General features: G+C 46.7%; 1 protein-coding gene across 1 annotated transcript in view; it reads left to right on the plus strand.

Moving 5' to 3' along the window:
- The window catches only part of Tcerg1l (transcription elongation regulator 1 like), a 181,838-nt gene that overhangs the window by 20,362 nt on the left and 136,758 nt on the right, over positions 1–24,718 (plus strand). Inside the window, exon 4 of the mRNA XM_052174404.1 lies at positions 15,359–15,556. Coding sequence (XP_052030364.1) covers positions 15,359–15,556 — 198 coding nt within the window. The remainder of the gene's footprint in view (positions 1–15,358; positions 15,557–24,718) is intronic.

A 24,718-nucleotide genomic window follows, 5' to 3' on the forward strand; every position in this document is an offset into this window, starting at 1 on the left:
TGTGGGTCTGTCTGCACGGGCTTGATTGTTATGTTTCAATTCTATTTTTATTTTTGAAAATAAGTCCCGAACAACTGGAGGGGGGAAGCTACCTCCAAAGCTGTTGCCTGTCTGTGGGATATGTTCTTCTAGCTGGGCTGCCTTGTCTGGCCTCAGTGGGAGAGGATGTGCCTAGCTGTGCAGAGATTTGATGTGCCAAGCTTGAGGGGGATACCCAGAGGGACCCCAACCTCTCAGAAGAGAAGAGAAAGGAGGATGGGAGGATGATGGTGAAAGGGGATGACCAGGAGGAGGGCCGTGAACAGGTTGTAAAATGAATTAAAAAAAATGAAAAAAAATAAAAGCAGAAAAAAAATGTTTCTAAAAGGCAGTAAGGGCTGTAGCACAGAGGCGGTTTCTTAAGACCCTCTCATGGTTTAGCATCTTTTCGAGTATTCCATGTGTATTTGGTGATCATAGTTTTATTTTGAATTTTCCTTCCTACTCTTTGTATGGTAGAGTCACTTCCTCCATGGAATATAGCGCAGACGCTCTGCCCTTACAGACTCTCTCCTTAAACAGACCAGTATTTCTTTCTATGATTAGTGTCAACTTCATGTGTTCTCAGAACCGAAATGAGTATTTTTGACATTAAATGGCTGGGTTTTTTTTCCCTTAATTAGCAATCTATCTTCTAGCTAGTGAGTTAGCCAATTAACATTTATAATGAATATCGATCTTTGAAGCTCGTTATGACCTTATTGCTTTTTCACTGCGGTTTCCTCTCAATTTTCTATTCTTTTTTCTCATATCTTACATTTTGCTGTTAATTTAACTTTGTGGTCATTTGAAGCTTTTATTATCCTCTATTGTCTGTAATTTATATCATAAATTCTTAACTTAAAAAATCTAGTGTTAAGTACCACGTTGCTTTGCCCATCCCTGCTGAATAGTAGACACTGTAACAATTTGACTGTGGTGTTCATTTTTTTTTTTACTGAGGACTCAACTTAAGGGTTATTTTAATCATTAACATATGTTTGTAGAGATGATCATTCCTGATATTCTATGCTGGCTAAATATTTAGTTTTCCCAGATGATGTTTCCAAGAGTATTCTGCTAATAGACCTACTTAAGACACTTCTGCTGAAGGCTGGTTACTGGTAAAATCTCTCAATATTGCCTTCTCTGAAAAGTACAGATTTATTTTCCCTTATTTTCAAAGTTTTTTTTTCTGGCTTGAAACTGCTTTTTTTCCTTACTCTGAGATCTATTCTGTCCGTATGTTGTGACATGCATATAACAGTGCTGAGGCTTTCTGTCAGTCTAATTGATACAGTGTGTAGGTCACCCATCTGCCTTCAGTGTTTCAGAGAATTTGTCACTGACTTTATGGGTTCATATACATTGTTCTTTTGAGGATATGTTTTTGTTTTTGGTTATTTCTGGGACTTCATTCATATGCTACTCACCCACCCCCCCCACCCCCCCCCACCCCCCGCAACGGTTACCTTTTTCATCTCTAGACATCTATGATCTTTAAAAAGCCCACTTCCTTATTCATTCTCTTGATCCTTGCACTCTTAAAAACACTTCCTACACTGTTACTTTGTATTCTGTGAATGTCTGCTCTCCCTGCGTGCCTGTTTACCTCCTATTGTTTTGCTGACTCATTGTAGCTCACTCCCTTCTCTGCTTGGTCTTGAACTCTGGCTGGCTGGGTGCTTATTCCTTCATTTAAAGATCCTCACTTGTAGAACTTATGGGACATGTGGGGAGGGGGGAACTGGGAAAGGGGAAATCATTTGGAATGTAAACAAAGAATATAGAAAATAAAAATACAAAACAACAACAAGAACTGCAGGGTAGCACCAGCCCTGGGCAGACATCCCTCCTGCAACCAGCAAGCGAGCAGCTCCTGATTGTATCTAAGATCCCACACCTTCTGCAGGATCTTCTTTTGCCCTCAAGGTAGACCAGCCTCTTCTATCTGCTACCTGTGGACCCATGGGAAATGGAAAGAAGCCAAACCCTAGTACTTAGGCTCACTTTTCAGTACCCTGGCCCTGCCTCCCATCCAGAGTAGTTTTCCATTGCAACTCCCGGAGGGAGTCTAGCTCAGAGCCCTTAGGAAATGTATTCTGCTTCAGCTGAGTTGGGTTTTTGTTGTTGTTGTTGTTGGTGGTGGGTTTTTTTTCTTCCTGAAAGAACAGTCATTTTGGTGGTCTGCATGTACTTATCTCTAAATTGTATAGTAAGAAATATTCTTCCAAAAGAGAATACATTTTCATCTCAAATTATATACCCTCAGACTATAAAGTGGACAGCCTGACGCACAGCTAGGAACACAGGTACATAGATGCTTCTGGATAGCCAGTGATCACCACAGCTTTCCTTTGTCGAAGAGGTAGTTCTGAGACCTGCATGCAATAAAGGCCCGAGAAGAGCTATCTCCTGGATAGAATATTCCATCCCATCCCATTGTTGTCTTCTTTGGGTGTCACATGGGTAAGGGGTGGGGGTGAGGGCTTGGTGGCAGAAGGGAGGTCTGATTTATTGCTGACTGTTTGGAGCCTGGGAAGCACTTGGCAAATCAATAACCAAAGGCATGATCCAGGTTGAGCAGCCTGTGTGGCGTACATGGCAGACCTGCCGAAGATGACGGGTGACAAAGCAGGCATGGCTGTCTGCATCCTTGTATCTTACCCCTGAGTTTATCTCATGAGAACTGCTTGGTGTTAGTTTGTAGTAGAATGCACAAACTCAGTGAGATTTTGGAGGTGGGGAGGTCCAGTCTTCACGGTGTTCCACTCAGGCAGCTTTCGTTGGCTTCTGTGGTGGGAGATCACTCCCCTTTCCCTACCAGACATTAGGAACCATAGCACATTTTCAGAAAGAACTGAATCAAAAATCCTCAGAAACAGTGTTAGATTCTAAAATGCCTCTGTGCCACAGTGCTGGTCCTCTTAATTATATTCTTTGGATTCTTGAAAATGTGACTTCAAATAGAAGCCTGAGGAATTCCAAAGCCGATGAACCAAATATTTAGCTTGGCTGTGTGCTCTAGGGACAAAGAGTTGGGTGAATTTCCTCAGAGTGGCTTTAGGCATAAGAGTCCTAACCAGTGTTGGGAGATGCCCTGGTGTTTATACTGACCCTCCTTATCCTCAAGGTGCATCTACCTTTAAAGCACAGGCAAGACAAAGGGAGGTGTTTTCCTGTGGGCAGACTGCACTACTTTCTTACAGTAATCGGCTATGCAGATAAAAGTACCTTCTTATAGACAACGGGAGTCTCTCCTTTGAGGAAAGTAGTCTCACCTTTCACATGCAGTCTCAGCAGAGAAGAATTTTTCCAAACTGGAAATGAACCTTGAATATCTTTTGTTTGGATGAGTCTGTACCTTCATTGTTTAGGACTGAGGAATTCCAAAGCTGATGAACCAAATATTTAGCTTGGCTGTGTGCTCTAGGGACAAAGAGTTGGGTGAATTTCCTCAGAGTGGCTTTAGGCCACTTAGCTGTGGGTGGCTTCCCTCAGATGCCAGATACAGAGGACATTCATTCCCTGCTGGGAGATCTGTGGGGGATGGATCCTTGAGATTTGTCTGTTGGTTTCCTGAAAGGAGGACCGAATTCAGTTGGAGCTAGAGTCTAGAATTTTCCATATGCACTAAGAGAGGGAAGTCTGGTAAGCAGTGAGGATAGAACACTGTGATCCTGAGGAAGAGACGTCAGGCACCGATGCAGGCGACAGAAGCACATTCTTGCAGAGGACCACAACAGTTACTTTTAAAATGACATATAGGACTGCCTCTGAAAGGTCGAGATATGAATATGGACGAATATAGAGCAGGGAGAGGAAGGTGGGGTGGCAGGCTTGCTAGCAGAGCATCTTTGCGTTACACCAGAGCATGAGTGGACTGGTGGCTCTGGCTCCCAGAAGGGCCCAACTCAAAGTGCCTCTGGATGTTGAAGTGTAGAGAGCTGGGACACAAGTGTAGCCTGTGTACACATGAAAGGTACATGGAGAGCAGGTGTGTGTGTGTGTGTGTGTGTGTGTGTGTGTGTACCCAGGTTGCCTGGTGTGAACGCGGGCAAGAGGTGAGAGACTCTTGGCTGCCTCAAGTTAGACCTCACTGGTCTGCAGGAGGTTTTTCTGCTGTCTCTCTGTATGGCTGAAGTGGCAGGAACTAAATGCAGCAAGCCACACTGCCTCAAAAACCACTCATGACTCATTGCTGGGCTCCCCGGGAGGGACTATCAAATCTTCAGGCCTTCCAGGGGCTCCAGGTGGGCTCTACGGATGGAGGAGCCAACAGAGGACCAAGTGATCCAACCCGTCTAGACCAGGTGCATCTGAGGAACGAAGGCCCTCCACAAACTCTCAGCTCCTGGCTTGGCCAGGGCACGGCTGTCCTCAGTCCTCAGAACATCAGTTCATACCGACTGCAACTGAAACTAGCAGGAGACATCACAGCAGCTGTGAGGACGAGAGCGCTCTTCGGATGATTTCTGCCTTGGAGTTTCCATGTATTCAGTGCAGGGGGTGAGGGAGGTGGGGAGTGTATGTGGAGTTCTGGTCTAGAGGCTGATTTTCTGTAAAAGTGTTTGAGGTATTTAGATATACAGTCATCTATCACAATGGACATGTTCATCTAGACCCAAGTCCTCAAGTCTTGAATGCAAACAGCGGTCCTCATTCACCCAGGGAGGCTCTGGAACAGGAGCTGCTCAGGCAGGTGCTGGAGAGAAAAGCATATTTGGTATCTCAATTATGAAGCATTCAATCACCTTAATTTCATAACGAAGATCAGCACCACAAAGCAGGAAAGTTCCTAAAAAACCATAGGCTGGTTGATTGCATTGCTGTCTAAATGTGTCTCTGAAGAGAAAGTCGTGGTTCAGAATGACTTCCAGTGCTTTACTACCACCATGGGGTATGACGAGGCAGGTAAGAGGTGAGCGTCAATTGTGTGCACATGGAATGGGAAAAAACAGCTGCCTGGTGATAAACAGCCAGTCCCCGAGCCCATAATGAATCCCGTACCCAACTTCTGTTCTGCAAACAAATAGAATTCTTTCTTGCACCCACGGTCCGAGGAGCCCTCTGTGGGCTTAGCATAGAGCTAGCCCACTCTACCACTGTGAACACACCTATTCTCTAATATGGTAGATCCTTCTTTGGTCAGCACCGTCACAGTCCACAGAAGACACTTTTAGTCCTTAGACATGTACTCTCTTGGGACTCTGCAGGGTGGGTACCGAATGGCTTCTTCAGAAGGTAACTGTCTCCGGTTGACATACATTTTGAGTGCTTGAGGCCGACAGAGCACAGTGGGCATTTCCTGAGCATGGCGCCACTCAGGAACCTGTTCATGTGTGTGGTGGAGTTGAGTGAGTGAGGCTGGGGTCCTGATGGACAGTGAATATGGGGGTTCTCATAAACCAGCCTCGGACTCGAGTGTGGCCAGGGTGCCTGGGTGTTTACTGTTCTCTTTCTGCCAGGCGTCTGCGCCTCGGATGCTGCCCTCCAAAGTTCTCCCTGTGATGGATTCCCTTCCACATTCTAGAAAGGCTGTTGCCACCACAGGTATTGGTCAGGTGGACACTGGGACAACCACCCATGAAGCCACTTCGTTACTTACGAAGAACATTGCTGCCCCTGGCTTCTTCCTTTCTCTGACTCACTTCATTACCGAGCTGAGGATGTTCAGACTACTTAGTTTTAGCAGCAATTTGTTCTTTGGAGTACTGTAATTAATCTCTAGTTTTAATAAAACTGAATATTCAAATTATTGTGTACCAAGTTACATGAAATCCTAGAATAATAAATTAGTATTTGTAAAGTGACAAAAAGAGCTAAATGAATTCTCCACCTCCCTGGGATTAAATAACTTGTCTTTTAGTGTCAGCATTGGTAGCGCTGTGGGAGCTCTGTGTGTGTGTGTGTGTGTGTGTGGTATGCATGCATGTATGCATGCATGTGTGTCTGGTATGTATGTGTGTGTGTGTGTGCATGTGTGTATGTGCCTGTGTGGTATGGTGACTCTGTGATTAGGCATGTTAGTATTTATCCGGTAGGGAATGTGGAGGTAGGATAGTTTGTAAAAGCAGTGTGGGCCTTTTGAACTCAGGCCTTCTGCTTCCTCCCTAACACACCCAACAAAGCTATTACTTTTAGCTTTTAGGCTCTGGAGGAAGACTAATGTAAAATGACCTTGATGCCCTGGGGGTGGGGTGGGATGGCAGGATTAGTCTAGGCTTCAGCCCTTCCATACAGAACTGGGAAAGGCATATAACCCCACTCCCACCCCCCACCCCTATGCTCCACCCCCACACCCCCGGAGTTTGGGAGACAGTGACTCTGAAGAAAGCTTCTATCAAAGGCCTTTGCTAAGTGTTCCTGGTTAGTTCACTTTGCCTCGGGCTCTGCTCTGACCTCCTGAGCCAGGTGCCACCTAAGCTAACAATCCAGATTAGACTAAAGGGGTGGCAGCCCGAGGCATTTCCATCTTCACCACCAGGGCTGAGTGGTGACATCACTGGACAGAATCTCACCCAGAGGATGCTTGGGTCCACCAGAAAAGCTGACAAAACATGAGATGTTTGGGGGACCTAACCCTGGTGCTTGAGAGGAGACTTGGCAATTTGGGGTATGTATACAGACTTGCAGTGTGAACTAGACACTGTGGAGAGGGCCTACAACCACACCGAGTTCTCAGGTTGGCAAGGATCAGGTAGGGCCAGATATTTGAGGCCAACCAAGGAACATTGTCCAGTTGTGGGTCTGTGTTAGTTCCTGTCTACCACAAGAGGAAGCTTCTCTGATGGCGGCTGAGCCAGGCATGGTTCTAGCAGTATAGCAGAATATCCTTAGGAAACACTTTACTGTTAATATCCCTTTAGTAGAACAATGGTATTTGGTTTTTCCCTAGGACCATGCTTAGCCAAATATTCTTGAGATCCATGTGGGCCTGAGGTATTCTGGGAAGAGACTGAAAAGTATGGCCAGAGATCAGGGAGGGAGAGCACACACAGCTAGGAGCAAGTGTGTAAAGTGAGTGGCTATAAGAGGCCCCAATCATGTCTTCTTGTAGAAAGTGGAACCTCCAGGGGAGAGGGAAGTAAGGACTATGCATGAGTTAATCATCCCTCACCCGGTACCTACTGTGTGAGGGAAGCCAGAAGGAGGAGTGCAAAGGAATAACATGGGTTGAACATGGCCAGCACCATGTGTTCAGATACCCTGGGGAGGAACCCTCACTCCATGACAAGGTTCCTTCACAATTCTGGCTACTGAAGCTGAGAAAGTGGACCCCAAGGCTTTGGTCTCAGGTTCCCTGGAGTCAGGTGAATTGGTGCAAGAGTTTGGTCAGAGCAGTTCATCAATCTCAGCAGAGAGACCAACAGAACAGACAGAAGCCCTGAACAGAAACCGCTCTTTACCACTTCCAGGGCCTCCAAGCCTCTGCCCAGGATGACACATATGGGAGTCCATGGGACACACAGGCAGGATGTTCTGGGGGTGGCTCCCAGGAATGCAGTCTAGTAACATGATTGTCATATGGACAATATTCTTCCTAGGCTGAGGCTTTGAGGAGGGCAAACACAGGAGTGGGTTGTAGAGCTGCCATGGGTGGGTCAGGCCAAGACCTGGTCACAGCCCCCTGTCACTCTTGTTTGAAGGCCTCCTAGCCTGTCACTGGTTGGCAGGTGTTCTTTGCTTACACATCTCTTGGCTAGGTGCTACACGGAGAGACCAAATGAAGCGGCAGCTTTGGAACGGCTCTGCCTGAGATGCTGCTTGGGGTCGGAAAGGAGCTGAGCTCTGATAGATATAGAGTGTAGTGAGCCCAGGAAGGGTGTGGTCTTTGTCCCCACCCACCCATCTGGCTCTGGGCACCTGTGTATGCGCAGTTGTACACTGCCATTCCAGGTCTCTTTGCTTTCCCTTTGCTCCGGATTCATATCTAGGATGAATAAATCCCAGTGTGTGTAAATCCCAGTGACTAGCTAGCAAAGGGCTTTTTCCATGCATGTATGTTTTGAAAGGATACTCTACCTGGACAAGCTGTTAGTTGGCAGTAGCCAACACTGAAGGGCACTCTATAGCCTTGGCGTCTCCTAGGCGTGCAGACTGGGACAGCAGGACATCACACACAGTCCTTTTGAGACCTCCCCCCCATGTTTGGAGGATTAAGAATACACTCCCAGAAAATGACAACACTAGGGTTTAATGGGCCAGTCAAGTCTTCAAGGTGACCATTTGGACCTCTAAGCCAGGCAAGGTGGCCAAGGCCACTGAAATCCAAAACAGCATCAACACCATCCCTGTGCCTCCTTGTGTTGCTCCAGTGATGGGAGGTTGCCTAAGAGGGTGGCCACCCTCATTCTTGAAGGTCATTTTCTGTGACTGGGACATAGAACCAGATCAGGAAAAGAAGTAGTGACCAAGGGTCGCCCTTCTTGCCAGCTGTGGGTGCTCTATGCAAATGGAAATCTGAGCTTCAGGGTCCTATGCTGCTCCCAGCCCTGGGGGCGTGGGCGGGATCCGTGCAGTGAGTCCTTGGGAAAGCATCTCACTGGGCACCAAGTGAGATGAGCATTGCCTACGGAGCTCAGCAGATGGTCCAGCATAGCCTGCAGGTTTGCTTCCTTGGCACCTTCAGCGCTTGTAATGAGACCAGGAATTAGATGTCTCTTTCAGAAAACAAGCAGAATAAACAGCAAAACAAGCAAATATTGGCCGCATCATTAAGCCACAGTTCAAACACAAGGAAGCTGGGTTTGTATCAGCTTGTCTCATATACCCATGAAGCCTGTCGCCACTCTTCCAGAAAACCACAGTTGAAATCCTAACAGATTTTCTTATTCCTTGGAGCACAGGAAACCAGTGCTTGCACAGAATGGGAATGAAGAGACTGTTGGTGGTTTCCCCAACACCCTATGTTGAGTCCCATGGTCTCTCCACCATGCCTTTCCCACCCTGCCCCCACACCCTAAACTTCCTCGAGAGCCTGCCATCCTCATCACTCAATCATTTCTGCAGAAATGATTACTGGTCAGTAGCACAGTGCCTGAAGGATTTCCACCAGAGCCGAAACCATTTGCTAAGCAGACATTGCTAACGAATGGTTGTTTATTTCTTTGAATGCTTTGCTCATCACAGAGGGTGACAGCTGGTGCTCCTCAGACTCTCTGCTCGTCAGAGGCTCTCACCGGTCTGCTGTTTACCCAACACTCCACAACTTTGAGTCCTAAAGTTTGCCCCAATATGGGTGTCCTCCATGACAGATGTGGTAGGCTCCCTCTCCTATAAAAATTGGATATTGAATATTTAACATCTCACTTACTCTGTAGCCACTGGTATTCGTGATCCCTAACAATCATATCTAAGGAAGGACGCTAGGGTCCTTTTGCCAGCATTCTCCATTTTCAAGCATAAGGAGATATTAAGGCCTGAGGGCTTACTTGCTGTAGAACATACTCACAGATACGGGTCAGTCCAGCTAGCTATGGGACATCTCTGGTTCTATGCTGTGCCAGCTCAGCTCATCAGCTTGGTGTCTATGGCTTTGCAGCCCCTGCATGGGCACTGTCCCAGACCTCATATACACTCTTCTTAATTCTGTTTTGCCCCCAGGAAAGCAAACTTCAGCCCAAATAGTTTCAGAGTTTGGAGGCAGGTTCCAAGAGGACAGTAACAGAGCATCGGTTGCCCTGTAAGGTACTTGTAGAACCCACTACCTGTCTTCACTTCTGAAGCCAAAGGCGTCTTAGTAAGCCAGGGCTGTTAGCAACCTGATGTCTCCTGTGTCCATGGCCCTGAAGAGTCTGGGCACTTCAGTCTCAGATGTGTCTTTAAGGGGAGTTACATCATGAAGCCCAGGTTTCCTCTGCCACAGCAAGGCACTTAAAGATGTCCTCTGCATGTCAGTCTGATGACTGCCTTCAAAGAGAACATGCAAACAGCTGCTTTGTGGTTTGAGAGCAAGGATAAGTGGGTGGCCTTGAGAACTCCAGCAGCAAAGAGTGCTACCAGTGGTCAGGGGCTGGGCCAGATGTTTCCAGGGTTTTGGGCCTCTTTGCCAAATAACTGAAAATAATGCTCACACAGATTTGCAAAAGTAGTGAAATAAATTTATGTGGAGAAAAAATGATAGTTAAAATGTAGAAAGATGCACTGTTAAGTTTGGCAGTGGGTCTCATGAGAAAGAGTACTCAAGAGCCCTGAATCTTGAGTCTAGAATCTGTGTTATGGGTCTAAGGGGAAGGAAGGACTGGGTTTTAAAGGGAATTATCTATTTTGATTCATGGATTGCGTTATTTAATCATGTATAGACTATCCATGCCCCATTCTATAATGCATATGGCTTTAATCATATCCATACCAATTATACATATGCATAAGATGGTAGAGAGGAGTTTCAGTAAAAGGTTACTAGAGAACAAAGTTTCACCTTACTGCATATGCGTTCAAAACCAGTTCAGAACAGATTAGCCCTTCTATTCTTCATACCTGGATACATTGGGAATACACGTGAATAGAAACTGTGTAAATTTGATTACCAGGAGTGGGGAAACTTAGACCTTTGTTCAAAGATGAGAATACATATATCCTGTTGCAGGTGAGGGATGGAAGGGTTCTGAGGTTTCTAGGTTCTTTGTTTGGAAAAGGGTCGAATGTATAGTACGTATAGTTGAAGGAAGAAGGTTACTAAATGCATTGTTAAAAGAGTCCAGCTGTGCATAAACTCCAAACCAAGTAGGGGTGGGGTCCCAGGATGTAACTATGCTTGCCTGCCTCACAAGAACAAGGGCAGCAGCAGCCGCTGAAGTTGAGCCTATACAGATGTGTCTCATGAACCTTGCCCCATGCTGCTTTCAAGGAAGCACCTAGTTAATTACTGGTTTGCCTAAAACATTGAATTTTATAAGTAATCCTTATGGGATGGCTTTGCTGGCTTATCTCTTCGCTGGCTTAGCAGGTTTTTCCAGCTATCCCTATCTTATCTTACTATTTATTTACTCAACTAAGGGATTTTCTGAAGTCCTTTGGGGAAAAGAAGTTCCTGTCATTATTTATCAGCTGACGGAGGTTATTGAGCGCTTGCTTGCTTATACTCCAAGCTCAGCTGAGAGGAGGATCTCAGGGGGCACCGTTGGCTTCCTGGCCCTCTTGGCTCCACACATTCCCTGGCTGGTGTTCTCAAGCAGCAGGTACCCAGCAGCATTTATCTATTTGTGTCCAGTGATGCCTCGTGCCTTGCATCTATCATATCGTCTTTTAGTCCCGTAGCTGTGTGCAGCTTGGCACAGAGATGCTCTGCTGGGATCCAGGGCTGGGAGATGGGATAGAGGGAGAAGCCAACAGCAGCCTCATCCTTTCTCTTATGCATTGGAAGCTATGAATATCTCTGTCAAAGTCTGCCAGTATTGTGAGTGTGAACTCTGATTGTGAACTTGATTAGATTGAAAACTACTGTGGGTGGTAGTAAAGGATCCCTCGGTGTGTGTGTGTGTGTGTGTGTCTGAGAGGCCTGCTACAGATGATTAGGTCGGAAAAGTTCAGATGGGTTCACAATGGGACCACATTACTGGTAAGTAGTGAGTGGGAGGAGACAGAGTCTACTTGGAGGAGCTAGGGGTCCCTGTCTGCGGTGGCTCACCCTTGGAATAACCTAGTTATGTATACTCTTACTTCTGCATCCTGTCTGCGGTGATGAAACTACTCTGCCATGCCCTCCCTGATGTGAGTGGATCAAACCCTCTGAAGCTGTGAGTCAAAGACATTGTCCTCCATTATGGTGTTATGCCAGGTGCAGTCCATGTGGCTTGTTACCTTTTGTTGCCACTGGTATCTGACAGATACTGTGAACACATTGAGAGGTGGTGCAATTTTGTATGAAGCAAAATGATCTCAACATGTTTTTTTTTTTTTTAAATCTTTTCAGTTCTTAAAGGGAAGATTAATGAGTCATAGTTATTTTGCTTTTAAGTTGACAGATGATTTTTGGCAACAGAAATCACGTGGTGATTAAAAACGTTTTCATATTTCTAGCTGCAAAATGCTTTCACCTGCGCTAACATCTGTTTCTTTTATAATGGTAACTTTCTCTTCCATTAGTCAAGGTCACTTTCATTTTAAAGAATAGAGCAAGTTTATTTCAGAAACTTCACCAGGTGGCACATGACTGAGATCGTGAGGCCTGACTCTGTCTTATAAAGGGGAGACATGATAGCATGGTCCCTTGAGTACGGGGGCCCAATGCTCTGCGAGGTTCCCGACTCATGGTGTCTTGCTGGAGCATGTTTTAGTAGTAAAAGTCCTTGTGTTATCAGACTACATTGTCAGCTTTGGAGTGGGTGGTCATTAATACTTCTTCAGAGATGGAGGGAAGGTTCCACTCACAGGTCTCATTGTGGTCTGTCTCTGGTGGGAGCTCTGCTGCCTAGACACTGGTCTGATGGGAGGGGCTTCCGATGGGAGGGGCTTCCGATGGGAGGGGCTTCCGATGGGAGGGGCTTCCGATGGGAGGGGCTTCCGATGGGAGGGGCTTCCGATGGGAGGGGCTTCCGATGGGAGGGGCTTCCGATGGGAGGGGCTTCTGAATAGGGAGCTCATCACATTAGAAGTTCAGAAGACAACAGAAGAGAATTGAGCTTTTAATTTGTATTGGATGGAGTAGGGAATCAAGAAAATGATAACTTTTTAATCTTCTTTTCTCCTCTGGAATAATGCGCAGTCTAGGCTGGGGCTGAACACAGTTGCAGACACGAGTCTTCCCCTGCTGTGTCACCTAAACTTGGTACTCAAGGTTTTACGGATCCTGACATAAGAGCCGGTGGAGGCAAGGACCTAGAAGGGAAAGCTTGGGTCGACACGGGATCTTTGGGGTCTCCCTCACCTGTCCTCTCAAGGAAAGCAAAATAGATGGCCATGAGTATCCCTGGGGTTGGGGTCTTGTCCCCTCCATGCAGAGCCTACTTGCCATATATACCGGTTGCACACACAGCCTGCTCAGGGACATTGCTTCTGAGATGCCTTCCAGGGACATCCCTGGTAATCACCTGAAAAACCACTTGCATTCTGCACTGGCCTTTGCTTACCCCACAAGCTGAGGACCAGAGTTTGAATCCCTCGAATCCTATGCAGCTGGATGGAGAAGTATGTGTCTGTAATCTCAGAACTACTGCAGTGAGATGGGAGATGGAGGCAGGAGAAACTCTGGAATCTTCTGGGGCAGCAGTCTGACATATACAATAGCAACCAGGAGACTAGGAGGGAGATGGAAGGGTGGTTCATGAAGCTATCTCACGTTCTTTACTTGTGTGCTCTGTCACATGCCTGCCTGCATGTACACATATGACCGTGCACACATATCATACACAAGTACAAAGATTAAAAACAAACAAAACCAATGCCCCGGTGCCACATGACCCGTCAAGCACACTGTGTTGTTTACCCAAAGGAACTGAAAAGCATGCTCCCGGGGAAAGTCTGTGTGCAGATGCTCATAGCAGCCTTGAGCATAACTGTCAAAACCTGGAAGCAGCCAAAACACCCTTCGGCAGGCGAGGGGGAAATTAATGGTGGTATTTCTTTACAATGAAATATTACTCAATGATAAAAAGAAATGTGCTATTGAGTCATAATAGGAAGATAGGAAGGGGACTGCAGTGCAGCTCACTGAGCAGAGGCAGAGCCCCCGAAAGGGCTGCATAGCGATGCCTGTAGTCACATGATGCTCTGTAAAAGGCCAGAGTTGGATGCTTTGGGATCAGTGGCTGGGTGTGTTGGTGTGTGTGTTGGGGCGGGGTGGGAGTGGGGACAGGAGCGGAACAGGAGGGACAGGAGGAGCAGCTGCCTGTGGTTCAACTCTTGTATGGGATGCGATGTGAATACATCCTACATCTGACACAATCCACAGCGTGTATACCAGGAAAGAACCTGTGGAAGGGAAGCTGGCCTTTAGTTAACAGTGTGTCAGTCTGAGCTGATGGTTGGTGACATGCAGGCCCCTGGGGACAGTGGTAATGGCAAGGGAACTATGGAGGGCTTTGGGGGAGCATAGAAGCTCCTGCTCAGTTGCTCTGTAAGTGTCATTTTAAGAGGTGATCTGGGAACCTCTTAGGGAATTTGTAAATGTGGAAAGACAGGGAGAGAAAATCAACTCTGATTTTGTCACCTGGACATGCACAGTCAGGACCTTCCCCCATCCTATGGCTATTTTTTTAAAATCTGATTTCACAATATTCAACTTTCGTAGTCGCCTTCAAATTTCTCTGTCCCTTGTGGTTGCCTCCCTTGAGGTTCCCATTCAACTCCCTATCTCTGAGCCTGTTCAGAACTCAGCCCTGTCCCCTGATCGTTCATATACAAAAGGCAGCCAGGGTGGGGCCATGACAGGAAAGCAGATCTTTCTCCCATCTGAGCCGTTCTGCAGCAAACCTTATCATCCACACGTCTGGGTCCATCCTCCTAGCCTGCTGTGCCAAGCACATTGCTCTGTTCCACTCTGCATCTCAGTTTCCTCAAAGCTCCTGTGTCATGTGGGACAGCATCTATCCCAGAACTTTAACACCTTCTGGTACACCTACCTAGGGGCCAGCATGCCTCATTCTCCTATTCCAAAATAACTGTGCCGTGGGTCCTCATCTCAGTCAAGATCTTCCCTCGGTAAAGAACCGCTCATTGCTTCCTCTCCCTTGACTTATACCCATCAGCCTATACCATAAAGTCAACGTTGGAGAAGTGTATTCTGCATGCTTCCTTTTGGAAAGTCCTGGGGGAAATAGGCATTCCGTTTAGTCGTTGCTTAGCACCTTGTCAGCTGACAAAGAGGATTGGTTGTACAGCCGTAAGGTTGATGTTTAAAAGTGAGTTTGCAGCCTGAGTTACTGTCTGTAGCCTTGGTGTCATGTCTGGGTTCTGTATTAGGATCATCTGGGAGAACCTGAGTGGGTGCTGATTTCTTCGCTGGATTGGAGCAGGTGGTCAACATCCCAGTGCTTTGAAACTCCTTTCACCCTCACCCACAATCACACCTTTCTGCAGAGCTTCCCAACCTTGATTCTCTTAGTATCATACTCTAGGTCGCTTCAGATGACCCGCATCACACATGTGTAGCACAGTGTCTCTATTTCCTTTTATGGTACACATGTCCTAGCTCTTCCTTGGTGGCTTCAGTAATGTGGCACTCTGAGCATCACACAGTGAAGTGTATGTGTTAAAGGATAAGATTCTCTCTGGGGACAATGCTAACTAGTACAGGATGTCATTGGAGAGGGCAGTGTTACTTTCACCTGTTTTGAGGGCATTGTTACCTGAAATGGATGTGTGTGTCAAAGTGCTGACCTTGGTCTCTCTCCCACAGGTGGTTGCCATGACAGCCTTAAGCCAGTCAGCAGAGGTCCCACCATCACCATCACTGCTGCCACGGCTGCTGCAGCTACTGCCATGGTCTCTGTAGACCCCGAGGAACTCCGGGGCCTGACCCCCTCCATCATGCAGCCGTGCCATTTGCTGACATTGACCCCCATCAGAATCCCCCTCCGGACCGCCCCATTCTCAGGTAGGAACATTGTGCCACCTGGATAGGTCATGATTGCTCCCAGAGTTGATCTGGAGAAGCAGGGCCAGGTGGGCCGAGGGATTCAGTGTCTTGGTCACTGTCTCTGGACACATGCTGTGGGTTATTGGAGGCCAGATCCAGTGTATGTGGGGGTCAATCAGTTGGGCTTGTGTGGGGCTTGCTCAATGTCAGACTATACAAATGCACATGGACTCCATGAAGCATGGCTTGACTGTGCCCATGTGGCTTTTTGTATGTGCCTGTGTGAAGGGATAAGACCCCCTTACAACTCATGTGAATTCTTCATGACCCTGAGATCTCAGTCATTTCCTTGTGTGGCACATGACAGAGAGGGGTGGCTCACCCAAGAAGAGTAGCTGACCTAGCTGGTTATACACCAGGTCCACTGCTGAGCTGCACACTGCCTTCCTTCATCCTGCCTGCGATTTGAGATAGTGCTGTGCGCATATGGGAATTCCCGCCCAGGGGCAGGGGACAAAAGGCATGATGGCCCCTGAACCACCGGTCCTCAGGGTACTGAGCCTTTTTAGAGAGTTGGAGAGGATGAACTTGAGGTATCTCAGCATCCTGGAGTGCAGAGGTTCAGAGGTGTGGGCTCTTGAGTTGTGGAATGGGTCCCCAATTGGCCACATTATCAGCTGTGTCCATGGGATGTGCACGCCGCTCTCTGTGTTGTATTTGTTGACTGGAATCAGTGTACCCCGTGTCCTGTGCAATGCTGGGTTCTTCAAATGTGATAGCAATGCCAACTTGGAATGCCAGATAGTAAATCTTTCATCCGTGAATATAGTTGCTTTCAAGAGGTCATCATGTGCTGTGGTAGAGCTTATACAATAAGTCTGCAGGAGACGGGTTGAGAATCCTGTATCAATAAACCCAAAGCCAGAAATTCTCAGCACTGATTTGATGCCATAGGTCAGAAAATTCCACTCTAGAAAACTTTATTATGCATAAGATTGTTTAAAACATTATATAAAATAAACTCAAGCCTGTGTACATATTATAGAAAATGAATAAATTTGTGTTTATATTTGATGTCTTATTATGTATATGTAAATATTGCAAGATTTGGAAATATTCTAAAGACAATACAGTTCTTATCCCAAGCACTTTGGTTAAAGGGATGTTTAATCATGTTATTTGCTACATTCTCAATAACAGGGAATATATCACTGGATGAGACACATGCAAGCACATATATGCACATGTAAGCATATGCGTGTATGCACACACATGGTCATATATGCACATTGTCTTACGTGCATACAAAGCAAGGATAAATAACCCATGTTCCAGGTTTATAGTGTGCCCTCGGTTATTGATTTTCTTTCTGGTGAATCTAACATGGTCTTTTTCAACTGGACCTTTGGCCTCTGTGTTTCTCTACCAGCTGCATAGACTAGCTGGCCAGTAGCACACTTATTACCCAGAATAAAATCTGTATTCCATTTCAGTGTGCTAGTGAACTCTCATTTAGATGCTATGGGAACAAGCCCTTGGGCAATCTGTGTTTGAAGCCCACATTCCTGCTGTGTGAAGCTGTGGGCTAAAACCCCTCAATCCACTGATGCTTATGAAATTTTATCTTGAAACCAGACACTATGCTGCCTTCCGGCTTTCCTTTCCAGCTCTAGTGAAATTCAGGGGTGTCCAAGCCAGGCCTTCTTTGGGAGGTGTGGCTAGCTGGTTGTGTTGGCCTGAGTCTCTTGTCTAACTGGACACAGAAGGCCATTGAAGGGTACTGGGTATAGTTCTTGTGTGTGTGTGTGTGTGGGGGGGTAAAGCCATATCAAGTGTCCTTTGAGCTTCTAAAAGCAGCTGGAAGAATGCATAACTTGTTCATTGCTCTGGTTAGTTTTATGTAAACTTGACAGACGCACAAGTCATTTTGGAAAAGGAACCCTAAATTGAGAAAATACCCCCACCAGATTGGCCTGTGAATCTGTGAACAAGCCTGTGGTACATTTCTTTGATTGATGATTGGTGTAGAGGGGTCTCAGTTCAGCGTGGGCAGTGCCACACATGGGCTGGTAGTCCTGGGCACTATAAAAAAGCAGGCCAAGCAAGCCATAGGGAGCAAGAGAGGATGTAGCATCCCTCCATGGTCCTGCTTCAGTTCCAGCCCTGACAAGATGGAATAACCTTTGTCCTCTCCAAGTTACTTTTGGCCATTATAAGCTGCTTCTACGCTACTTTCATGAGTCCATGGGTTGAGTGGAGTGAAGGAACAGACTTTTCAGAGGATCAGTTTGTCAGGAAATTCCTGACAACCCTACAAATGATAAGCCAGGCTGGGATCAGGAGGAAGACAAAGCCCTTAATGGTCGAGGTGTGGAGCCAGGTGGAGGAGCCAGGCTTAGATGGACAGGGAAGGCAGGTCTGAGGCAGCCTGCTGCCCATGCAAGCTCATCTGCCGTCTGTGGTCCTCGGCATATCTGCACTGAGCAAACTGCATGATGGAAGAGTGATTCCCATTTAAGATGATGGGTCTGCCTATTGTTTGATGTAAAAAGCCAGATGCCCCAGAGGCTTCATACAGTTGGGGTTAATGAGGCTAGGCTGAGGACAATTTTTGACTCTTGGGGATATCACACAACCACTGGAGATGGATTTTGGTTATGTCAGCATGTGTGTAGAGACTGGGTCCTGCAATCCTTATGACAGTCCCATGTTCTACCTCCATATAAAACCTCTAGCTTAAAATAGAGTATCGTTTAAGAAACTGTGAGACCTTGTACTGGGGCTACATGGCTAATCTCTGCTGGTCAGGGAGGACTGGTGTGTGTGTGTGTGTGTGTGTGTATGTGTGTGTGTATGTGTGTGTGTGTTTCATTAACTGAAGCACTGGAAGGAAATATTTCCGTGGTGAGAAGTGGGCCAGAGGAGTTACACTAAGTCTGCAGCCCTGGTGTGTGTGTGTGTGGAGTTCTAAACTTATACTCAAAGAGCCAGGAGCCAGCTCCTAGCTCAGTTATAATGAGGCTGTCTCCTTTGATGTGTAATGCGCACAGCCAAAGCCTGTGACTGTTCTCCCCAGGCCAGACACCTGTGGAACTTGTCCCTCTTCTGGACTGAGTGTCTTTCCTGTACTCGTCAGTGAAGAATAGGATGTGGGTGTGGATCTGTGGGCTCGGTGACATCCCTGGTTCAGCATCCTGTTGGGTCCATGTCCGGTTGAGAAGAGCTGCTCTGTCCATCTGTGGAATCTGATGCTGTTGGTTACTTACCTGTCCATGAATCCCACTTGGGGGCAGAGAGCAGTTTGGAAAAAGGAGCAGGCTCATTTGGAGACTTGTCAGTTCAGATGGCGGTACAGGCTGGTGGCTGGAGGAGCCACCAGGAAAGGAGAACACTGCAGGGACCTTCTTGCCGCCAGCAAACGGATCTTAGCTCACTTTTCACTGTTGCTCAGGGTTTCTGATTATAAAAGAATCACATGCAGGGGAGCAGAGGTCTTGGGCATCACACTTATGTCTCAGTGGTAGAGCAGTCTGGGGGTTGAGGACAAGAAGAGAAGCAGAGGATGTGGAACAGAGCAGACACGCCTTTCTGGTGTTTCCGAAATGGCCTGGCCTGGCCTGCAGTCACTGGACCAAGTGTTATTTCCCAGGTTTCAGCACCATTGTTAGGTTCATAAAAAGAGAAAGAGGTTTAGGGAGAATGGTATTGGGTGGTGTGGGGGAAGAGGGTGCCCCAGTAGGCATCCCTTCCCCTGAGGGACCAGACACACACATAGTATAGAGTAGAGTTTATTTAGGGCAGAGGATGGGAGTGAATGGGGTAGTGGAGGCAGAGAAAGGCAGAGAGAGTAGAGAGAGTAGAGAAGTGGAGGCTGGCCATGACTACCTGGAGAGAGAGGGGAGGGGAGGAGAGCTCAAGAGGGGTGGAGAGATAAGAGGAGAGTAAGAGAGTGTAAGAGGTAAGAGATGAGAGGAATAAGAGTGCCAAGAGGTAAGAGAGAGAAGAGGGGGCCCAGCACCCTCTTTTATAGGCCATGGCTACCTGGCTGTTGCCAGGTAACTGTAGGGAGGGGCACATCTAGCTGTTGCCAGGTAATTGTGGTAGAGAGAACCCTAACACCAAGTTCTGCTCAGATCTTTCTAGGAAAAGTGAGCCAGGTACCTGATGCCCTCCCTCCCCATCAGATGAAATATCTGGAATGACTTTTCTCCAGAGAATGATAGAGTTTATTTTTAAAGTGGGACCCACCCTTTCCAAGGCTCTCAAGTGAGGAAGGTGATATGGGAGCAGGGAGACACTGTCTCTAGTATCGCCAATTACGATCAGATACAAATATTAGAAAGTACCATCTGCCGCAGAGACCATTTGCCACCTGTTCTCTCGCTTCCAGAACTATTTATTGGTTTAAATTTAGCATGCCGTCTTGCCACAGAACAGCTGGGCACAGACGATTTTCTTTGTCTCCCAATGACTTGCCAGCTAAGCCACATACCAAGTCCAAGAACTCCCAGGGCATCAGGGTAGCCCATGGCCTTTCAAGTGGTTGGCAGCTCTCTCATTAGGGACCTCAACAGCTACTAAGCTACTTCTGACTACGGAAAGCCAGTTGCTTGGGGTAAAGTTGGCCCCTCTTTTATTTTATTATTATTTTTAACTACATGAATTATTCTTTCCTCTACTATAATAAAAAGTGCCATAAAATACATATTATGGTTTTAGAGATTTCCAGAGACAAAAATTCATAAACCCTGTAGCAATATAATTAGGGATACTCCCAAGTGCCTGGCACCTGGAGGTCGCCCTGCCTAGAGGGGATCATGATTGAATGTAAACAAGCAAGCTGGAAGCTCTGAGAATTTATTATCTCTGATAGGGAGTTCTATAAGAATGCCCTGAGCCTGCATTCCTACACAAAGCAGTGGGGGAGGGGCAGAACTTCCTTTGTGGGAATCCTGTGGCTGGGATCTCAAAGTAAGGACAGCATGCACCCTGGGAGTCCTCCACACCACATTGCTCACCATTTACCATTAACCCCCCAGAACCTCCCATTCCTACCACCTTCCCTAGAAATTTACACACTGCGGGGGGTTGTATTTGCTGTCTCCACCATGATATCCTACCCACTCTGTCTTTGAAAAGGAAACAGAAAATATATCCTCATCCCAAAGGACCTTAGTGCTGGAGGCATCTGCTGCTTCCCTTAAAGGGGCTGGCAGGACACAGCCGTGGATCCCTCTCCACTTGGCCCCTTCCAGTCCAGAGGTAATGAACCCCCTGCAGTCATTTCCTCTGTAGCTTGTGCAATGCCTTCTCCTCTTGCGCATGTGTCAGCCCTGGCCAGGTTGCATGCTGCCTAGTGGGGCTCTGCTGAATTTAACAGAAACAAGCCACATTTATACGTTCTTCTGTGACTGTGTTTTTGTATGTGGTTCTTAAGTGTGTCCCCAAAACTCATGCTAGCAGATCACCTGTTCACACAGGTTGTGGAGATGCCCCATGCTTGGGGGGGGGACATTGGGGACACTTTCAGAAATGCCACAGAACTCCGCACCTTCCTTTGGAGAAATGCACCTTCCTTTGGAGAAATGCTTCCTTTCTTTCTGCTTCTGACCTCACTCTGCTGGGGCCCCTCCCAAGGGCCTTTGCCAGGTCCCTAGAAATGACCCATCCACTCATTCTGGAAGTAACTCTCTCAACCTGATGTCCTGTGTTTCCATAGGAACCTGAGTTTTTCCGTAATAGATCTCAATATGCTGGGTATTATAGAGAAGGCAGAGCCCGTGTCTTTCCTAGTCTTCTAGTAAGTAAACTGATTGTGGGGGTGGGGGTGGGGGTGGGGTCTCAGAGCAGCAAATACACCTCCATATGCCAAGCAATTGGCTCAATAGTTTAGGCTGGACCCCCTACCCCAGTCTTAGAGTATGCTCTTTGTGGCCAGCTTGGGATTTTGTCCCTCTTGTATTCTTCTTACCTCAAGCAAAGCAAGCCCCTCAGCTGCCTCAGGGTCCTTGCACAAGCCACTTCTCTTGTGAGTGCTATTCTCTCAGCCCCTCAGTACCACATATGGCTGGTTGTTCACCACCGAGACAGTGTGGTCAGGGAGGTGCACTGTGGGATAACCACCTTCACTTTCTTGTGTGCTGACTTTGAGACAATTATCAAGGTCAGGATGATCTTAGGTGTTGATATTTGTTCAGTTTTCTCCCCCTTGCAATCCCTCCCCGGAATGTCAGGTTCACATGTTTCTTTCTACTACATATAACCAGGCTTGAAGAGCTGTCTGTCAATAGCTCTTTGCTGAATGGACACAGTTAAGACCTTTCACAGCCTAGTAACTGGTGCATATGTTGAGTGTTCAGAAGAGAGACCCTGGAGTGAGAACCAGCATTGCTATCCTTTTCCTGTAGGACCGAAATGAAGAGTACCCTCCTCTGGAGATGCCTATTCCCAGAGCTCCTATTCCCTGCTCCTATAATGGGCCATGCTAGAAGGAGGGGCACTACCTTTGAGCCATAGTCATACCTGGTCATGGTAGGGGCCAAGCTCTCACTACAGAGATGGGTTCAGGACAACTCTGATCAGGTCAGGAGGAGAGCAAGACTACATAGTGAGGGCCTTTGAAATAGCACATGGTCCTTCCCTCTTTTCATGGTCTCTGCATTTCTGACATCCAAAGTTTCAGTTGAAAGATTCAAGGGTCTCATGCAGCCTGAACCATTATACTGAGGCCAGTGGAGACCAAACCTGAAACCCCATGTGGATGGAAGGTAGGGTGGCCAGTGGAGACCAGGCCCTAAGCCCCATGGCCATGGAGGGCAGGGTGGCCACCACTCAATGCCTTTCAAGGATTTCTGGGGCCTTTCCATAGCGTCCAATGTTCCACAGCAACCATAATTCACACCCAATGTCAGGATCAGTGTGCTAACCTAATGCCTGGCTGACTTAATGAGGGGACGCTGTTCCTGGAGGCAGTTCAAGAATGCTGTAGGGTGTCAAAGCCCCTGGAACCTGGTATGGGCCATCTGCAGGGAAAGGTGACAGTCACTCAAGGGATGAGGCCTCGAGTGGGTTCTGTGAAAAGGAATCTCTCTCACAGCCAGGTAGATGTTCTTCCCTTGTAGATTCTGAATGTGTCTACCCTAGTCTCTGAGGGAAACTAATGTACTCATGATTTGAGTTAAAAAAAAAAACCCTCAAAACATAAAATGAAGCACTCTTTTACCTTGTGCTGTGCAGTTGTGGTATTTAGTAAGTCTGCTGTACTATGAGCATCCGGCCACCATATCTCAGCACCATTTCCTCCCCTGAAAGGAAACTTGTCCATACCAGGTGTCAGTCTGCTCCTGCTCAGAGGCAACCATGGATGTTTCTATGGCCTTGCCTCTGCTGGAAGTGCCTTCTAAAGGGGCTACAGTGTACCATGATGCCCGTGTCCAGTGTCTCCCAGGCAGCCACAGATGTTATTCATTTGACTTTGGAAGATGTTACTCATTTGCTCCTTGGTACCAAGGATCTGTTTCTTGAAGTCAGAGCTCTTTTGTCTGTTTATTTGGATTTTTTAATTTGTTGAAAATTTTTAATAATTACATGGAGTTTATTATCAACGCAGGTGTCAAGTTTTCTGTACTTTGCTGAGTGAGTTTCCAGAAATTTCTTCTTCCTGTGGCATTTATGCATGTCATGGAGAATTTAGTGGTAGGAGGTTATTCCTGGGCTCTTTCTTCCTTTATTGTCTAGCTGTGCTATGTAGATGTTCTTAAACAAACATGTCTTACTATAAAGCAGGATTCAACCCCATCTTCTTTGCACAGGGCTGCTCAGGATACCTCAGCCCTCTGTTCCAACAGCTAGCCACTTCCATTGGGTTTCTCGCTCTGCCTGTTTAAGACTGCTGATGGAGACCTGCCCTTCCTGCTTCTTAGTCTCTGATGCTTGACATAGACTCACTCACTCAAAGGTTCTGCCTTATGTTTTACTGTCTGTGCTTAAACCATGTGACATGCATTATGAGAGATATGGATAGTGGAATGGTTACTGTAGCTAACCAAATAGGCATCCACCTCTCATATGGGTGCCTGATTTTGTTTTCCAATCTCAAGACCAGCTATCATCCATTTTAATGTTATATTATATATTTGGTATTTAAAGATTTATTTTCTATCTATCTATCTATCTATCTATCTATCTATCTATCTAAATGTGTATGAACCTATGTAAGTTTATATATACCACATATATGCAGGAGTCCTCAGAGGCTAGAAAATGGCAGTGGATTCCCCAGAACTTCAATTACAAGTATATATGAGTCACTGTTGGGTGCTGGGAACCAAACCCGGGTCCTCTGCAAGAACAATAAGCACTTTTAATCACTGATCTGTCTCTTTGGCTGCATGTTTGATCTTTAAACCTTGTCCTGCATAAAGCTACTGTTAATGCTTCCCATTCTCTAATTTTTTGATTGATTTATTTTTTTCCAGATTTCTCATGTGATAATGTCACATAACACTTTTCTCTCTGTGCCTGGTTTATGTCATCCATCCTTATGTCTTGTGTGTATACATCAGCTTCTTGAGTCATTCATTAAACACCTTGTCACTCTATTTTTCCTATTGGGAACAAGGCTACAAGAAGCACAGTTTTCTTTATAGGATGACCACTTCATTCCTTCAGGTGTACACCCAGAAAAGGGACGTCTGGGCCATGTGGCAGTTCTTCCTTTGCTTCTTTTGAACCCTACTGCAGCTGTTTGTCATGGCCCCAGGGAATTCTGTTCCTACCGTCTGTGATCAGGGGTTCCCCTTGCTCCGACCTTCGTGGAGCCTGTGTCCTCTCTTCTCCACTAATGCCACCATAGCAGGCTGCTTGTTCTGTCTCACAGTAGTCTTGATATCCATTCCCTGATGGTGGGAGATGCTGCCTGCCTTTGCCCCTACCTACTGGCCATTCTAAGTTCCTCCATGATGAGCAGTCCCTTCTCTCCCACCCTTTTGTTAAATGTACATTTCCTTGGAATTAGCTTATGAGTACTTAAATTTCTTATGTTAATACCCACTACAAATCCAATTTTCACAGATTTCCCTCTAATCCACAGGCTGTTTTGTTAATTTAGTTGAATTTGGTGGAAGTAGAGGAGGGGGAGATAACAGGGTTTTAGCGCAAGGCAGCACTCAGTGTGGTGGT

Source organism: Apodemus sylvaticus, chromosome 1 (assembly GCF_947179515.1).
Source record: "Apodemus sylvaticus chromosome 1, mApoSyl1.1, whole genome shotgun sequence".
Lineage (NCBI taxonomy): Eukaryota > Metazoa > Chordata > Mammalia > Rodentia > Muridae > Apodemus > Apodemus sylvaticus.